Source organism: Coffea eugenioides, chromosome 2 (assembly GCF_003713205.1).
Source record: "Coffea eugenioides isolate CCC68of chromosome 2, Ceug_1.0, whole genome shotgun sequence".
Classification (NCBI taxonomy): Eukaryota; Viridiplantae; Streptophyta; class Magnoliopsida; order Gentianales; family Rubiaceae; genus Coffea; species Coffea eugenioides.
This window is the reverse complement of record NC_040036.1, coordinates 55,131,869-55,137,805: the sequence shown is the minus strand read 5'-3', so window position 1 is coordinate 55,137,805 and position 5,937 is coordinate 55,131,869. Positions and strand designations below refer to the sequence as shown.

General features: G+C 37.0%; 1 protein-coding gene across 1 annotated transcript; it reads left to right on the top strand.

Annotated features, from left to right (window-relative positions):
- The first annotated feature begins 4,989 nt into the window (after window positions 1-4,989).
- On the top strand, window positions 4,990-5,616 carry LOC113759907. Its single transcript, XM_027302485.1, has one exon. The coding sequence runs from the start codon at window positions 4,990-4,992 to the stop codon at window positions 5,614-5,616; it is 627 nt and encodes a 208-aa protein (XP_027158286.1).
- The last annotated feature ends 321 nt before the right edge of the window (window positions 5,617-5,937 follow it).

Here is a 5,937-nt window from a genome sequence, read left to right as displayed (position 1 = left end):
TGTCATTCATGAGCTCATAGGAAGTTTTGTTCAAAATTGGTCTTAGAAGAACTCTATTCATGGTATAACAGGCTGTGTTTATGGCTTCAGCCCAAAAATATTTTGGTAAATTGCATTCACTAAGCATGGTTCTAGCAGTCTCTTGGAGAGTTCTATTTTTTCTTTCTACAACTCCATTTTGTTGAGGGACTCTAGCAATAGAGAATTCATGAGTAATACCATTATGATCACAAAATTCTGGAAAACCACAGAACTTGAATTCTGTCCCATTATCACTTCTAATTCTGACAATTTTCAAGCCAAGCAGATTTTGTACTTTAGCAAATAATGAGGTAAAATTCTTAAAGGCATCATCTTTATGAGCAAGGAATATCACCCAAGTATATCTGGAATAGTCATCAACAATCACAAAACAGTATCTCTTACCACCAAGGCTTGCAGTCTGTGTAGGACCAAACAGATCAAGGTGCAGAAGTTCAAGTGGTTTTGAAGTAGAAACACATTTCTTAGGTTTAAAAGAAACCTTGACTTGTTTTCCAAATTGGCAAGCATCACAAATTCTGTCTTTTTCAAATCTAATTTTTGGAAGACCTCTAACAAGCTCCTTTTTAGAAATTTCTTTCAGCAAATCCATATTGAAGTGACACAACCTTCTATGCCACAACCATGGGTCCTCATTTGCTACTTTGAGACATTTGAGATATGAGGAATCAATTTTTTCAAGGAAAACTACATAGACATCATTAACTCTTTTTCCTTTGAAAACAATGTTGAACTTTGAGTCAAATATGAGACATTCAAACTTTTTGAACAATACAAACAGATTCCTGTCACACAATTGGCTAACACTTAACAGATTGTAGCTCAAATTGTCAACAAGAAGAACATTTTGGATAAAAGTTTGATCATTCTTACCAACATCGCCAATACCAACAGTCTTGGCTTTGTTATCATCTCCAAACGTTACCTTTCCACTTACTTTTTGCTTGAGTTTAATGAATTGTGATGCATCACCAGTCATATGTCTTGAGCATCCACTATCAATGAACCATTTTGATTTTTTAGCAGTGTTATCCTGGTTTACCTACACACAAACCCACAAGATAATACTTGGTACCCTTTATATATTGGGTCCTTGAGAGTTAGTCTTATGTTTAACTACCCACATGCATCTCATGCCATTCCTCATATTTTTCTTAACATGACAGTTGCTATTCATGTGACCAGATTGACAGCAAAAGTTGCATACTAACATTGGATTAATCAAATGAACAGGTTTAATGAATCTGACTTGCCTTCTTCTGTGGATAGCAAACTCATTTGTATTATGGTTCAGTCTTATTTGATGAGTATAAGGCACAGTGTTATTCTTTTGAAGATGGTTCTGTTTCAAATGATGTAACAATTGACATAAGTCATCCATCCTTTTTCTTAAGCTGCATTGCTCACTCCTGAGTATGTCACAGTAATTTTTCTTTTTGTAAAGTCCAGCAAGCACATCAGACTCAGTCCTTTTCAGGTTGTCATTTTCATACTTAAGACATTTGTTTTGTCGAAAAAGATTTGCATTGTCTTGTATTAGAAAGCTAATTTTCTGCTTCAGTTCCTTGTTTTTAACATAGGATTCTTTCAATCTGTTATGCATTTTTTCTAGAAAAGAATTAACATCATCATCAGATTCACTATCACTATCGGTTTGAGAGTTGCATTGTGTTACCTCTTCATCTCCAATAGCCATGAAAGCCACTTGAGCAGATTCCTCTTCTTCTTCAACTTCGCCTTCTGAGTTGCAATCATTCCAGGTAATTTGAAAATTGTTGAACTTTGGTTTTCGTTCAATCTTGTTTTCCTTCTTTTTCTTCATTGGACACTCATTTGCATCATGCCCAGATTGGCCACATTCAAAACATTTGTCGTTTTGCTTCTTGTTGAACTCTAGTTTCCCTCTGTTTCTGAAGTCATTAGTCTGATTCTGGAAGGAATTGTTGGATCCGCCTTTCCTGAATCTTCTCTTATTGAGAAATTTTTTGAATCCTCTTGTGATGAGTGCAATATCACTGTCATCACCTTCCAAGTCATTTTCATCCAGTGAGGCTGTTTCATCTTCATCTTGTGAGGCTTTCAGAGCAATACTCTTCCTTCCTTTTGTATCTTCTTCTTCCTGCATCTTAGATTTAAGTTTCAGTTCATAAGAGGTTAGAGAGTTAATCAGAGATTCAATGGATAAAGAATTTAGATCCTTGGCTTCCTCTATGACAGTCACTTTGCTTTCCCAATCCTTTGATAGAGAATTCAGAATTTTTCTGTTCTTTTCACCTAGAGAGTACTCCTTCTCAAGTACCTCTAAATCCTTGATCAGATCATTAAATCTACAATACATTTTGTCGATGTTTTCATGAGGCTCCATCTTAAAAGATTCATACTTGGTGACCAGAATGGACTTTTTCTGTTCTCTTACATTGTCACTACCCTCATGAATTTCTCTTAGCTTATCCCACATTTTTTTGGCAGATTTGCACCCTTTTACTCTAATTGACTCATTTGAGTCTAAGGTACTATAAAGAACATTCATGGCTTTAGCATTTAATGTGAGATTGGTTCTATCTTGAGCATTCATCTCAGCTCTCGTTTTTGGCCGCAACAACCCTGTTTCTGCATCAAGAAAGTTAGCATCATGCGGTCCTTCATTCACAATAAACCACAGCTCAATATCAATGGATTGCAAGAAGATAATCATTCTTTCTTTCCAACTAACATAATTGGAACCAGTAAACATGGGAGGCCTAGTAACAGATTGCCCCTCAACAAACATAGCATGACTGGTTGTCATCTTTACTCCCAAGCCGATTGAGCTTAATCTCTAGGAGACCAAGCTCTGATACCAATTGTAAGGATCGAAGACAACCTAAGAGGGGGGGTGAATTAGGCTTTCAAAGAACTGCTAAAATATAGTCCACTTTTTTCACAGATTACCTTTCTTTTCTCAAATACCTCCCAATGAACGAGATAGCACAAGAGCACAGATATTCGTGAGATGAAGAGAAGAATAGTTTATGTAGAAAAGCAGTAAATGAAAGTAAAGAAACAAACCAGGCTTCAAACACAACTGAGGTTTGAACACCACCTTTATATACCAAGTTACTTCAAGTTGAACAAACTTGCAACCAATCTTTTGTGTACAAGGAAGGGATCACTTCCTTCTTGCCCCAAACCACACTTGGTCAAGCAAGGAAGTTTTACAAACACTCGCAAACCCTCACTATGCTACACTATTGAAGAAGCTGTGTCACACTTGAAAAACTACACGAAGATTGCACAAACAAAGAGTACAAATGTTCCTTTTGAGTATTCTAGCACTTGAATCACTCACAATCTGATGTAGTCTTGTTGTTCAAAGTTATCTTGAAGTGGTTGACTTTGTTCTATTTATAAGAGACCAGAGAATTCTTCAATTAATGCTGTCAACGGGTAGAAGGCAACTGAAGAGTCAACTAGCCGTTGGTGCTGTCGGACGTCCGATACTTGGTATTTATGCGTCCGAGGGTAGGATACATTCTTGGACTTTCTTCTTCAATTCCTTCGGACGGCCGATGCATCCTGAGTGATTCGTCCGAAGAGCAGCAATACTTGTCGGACGTCCGATACACAGTTGTTGAGCGTCCGATCCTGATCAGTAAACATGTAACTCCTGGCTTGTCTTCTTCGGACGTCCGAGTCTGAGTTCTTTATCCGTCCGAAGATACTCAAAGAATGTCGGACGTCCGATACTCTCCTTTTGTGCGTCCGACATCATCCTCAGCAGACTTCTTCCTTTTTGATCTTCTTTTTCTACTTTAAATCCACAGACCTGTTTGGTTCATTTCTGAAAAGGATCTCTACAAAAGGTATTAGAAACATCCAATTGTTTTGTAATCATCAAAAGATATGAGTTGAGATAAACACTACATTTCAAACGTTGACAGAGTGTCGACGGACTCGGAAAATGCTGCTGCTAGACTGGCTGCAAGTGAAATACTGAACGAGACTAAGTGTTACGCCTGGAATCTGGTAGGAGCCACTCTATCAGTTGTATCAACGTTTGAATCTTGGGTGCTCTGCTTGGAATTTGGTAGGAGCCACCTTATCAGTTGTATCAATGTTTGAAATCTAAGTGCTCAACCTAGAATCTGATAGGAGCCACCGTATCAGTACCCGTATCCTTTTCTTACTGTGATAAATTCTTTATTTGTATATGTCAACTGTTAATGACTCTCTTGGAGTTGTTTACTTTCTCCGCTTTAAGATTTTGATATGTGATTGTTATTTGCCATTTTGACTACATGTTTTTCTTGAAACCTCACTAGGCTTTTAATTCATTCCATTATTTGTTTTCCTTAATAGGGTGCAGGGATGAGAGTGACAAGAATAGTAATAGTTTATAATATGAGATTTTGAACTTATTTTTGGCAGGCACTGTATTATAGTACTAGTCGTTTAGGTTCTTTTCTTTTGAGCTTGTACTTTGGTTTGCATATTTGAACAATTTGTAGCATGTAAATGTTATATTAAAGGATTTTAGTGTTATTGATCTGGAAATGTTAATAAGTAAGTCCTGGCGCGAGTTGGGCAGGCGGTCCACTAAATATCAAGGTACGTCCTAGGGAGAGGTGGGGTCATCATAATGTCATCTTAGCCCATGAAGTCATGCAGTACCTTAGAAATAAAAGTAGAGGAAGGGAAAGATTCATGACTATTAAGCTTGATATGTCCAAAGCTTATGACAAAGTAGAGTGGGTCTTCCTGGGTAGAATGATATTCAAATTGGGTTTTTGTCCCCTTTGGATCAAATGGATTATGAACTGTATGTCTATAGTAACCTATTCTTTCAACTTGAATGGTGAAAATGTGGGTTTTGTATAGCCAAGTAGAGGCATTAGCCAAGGAGATCCATTGTCCCCATATCTATTTTTAATCTGTGCTAAAGGATTATCTTGCATGACAGCTAAGGCTATGGCTGACAAGGCTATTACAGGAATCAAGGTAGCTAGGAACTGTCGAGGAATTTCTCATCTATTCTTTGCAGATGATGCACTGCTTTGCTGCAAAGCCATACCTCAGGAAGCTCAGGTGCTAAAAGATATATTGGAGAAATATGCAAAAGCTTTAGGCCAACAAGTGAACTTTGATAAATTTGCTGCTTACTTCCGCAGAAATACAAATTTGGATATTAGAAGAACAATCTGTGGAAAGCTAGGAAATCTAAAGGAAGCGTATAGTGGAAAGTATCTTGGACTTCCAATGGTGATAGGCAAATCACTGAAAGCAATGGTGATAGCCTTACCCAACCACACAATGTCTTGCTTCAAGCTTCTAAAGGGATTATGCAGGGATATCTGTAAGCAAATTGCCAACTTCTGGTGGGGAATAGATGACCAAAAAAGAAAAGTTCATTGGATAAAATGGAGGAGCATAACTGAGATAAAAGGGAAAGGAGGTTTAGGATTCAGGGATTTGGAGCATTTTAACACAACATTGTTAGCAAAGCAATTGTGGAGAATCTTACTAAAGCTAAACATATTAGTGAGCAAAGTTCTAAAAGCAAAATACATGAGAACTGATTATGTTCTCTATAGGTAGGCAGCATCCTCAGCATCCTCAGCATCCTTCATCTAGAAAAGTCCACTCAATGCAAAAGAGATCATAATGAAAGGACTGTGGAAAAGAGTAAGATGTGAGGACCCAAAAATTTCCTTATTTTATATTGTTGTATTTTATTTCTTCGAATATATTTTCTATACTTTACTTTATTACCTTAATTTTCTAGACATTTTTATAAGTGAGTCAAGTTTTTAAATCATTTTCCTTGTATAAGTTAGTTCATGCTAAGTTCGAAATGCATTTTGGAAGTAGGACTCGCTAATGCGGTAAGTGTAAATTTTTGAAGATTAGTAGGAGTTT

Coding starts and splice junctions, on each gene's coding strand:
- LOC113759907 (XM_027302485.1), top strand. CDS start 4,990: ATGGCTGACAAGGCTATTACAGGAATCAAGGTAGCTAGGAACTGTCGA.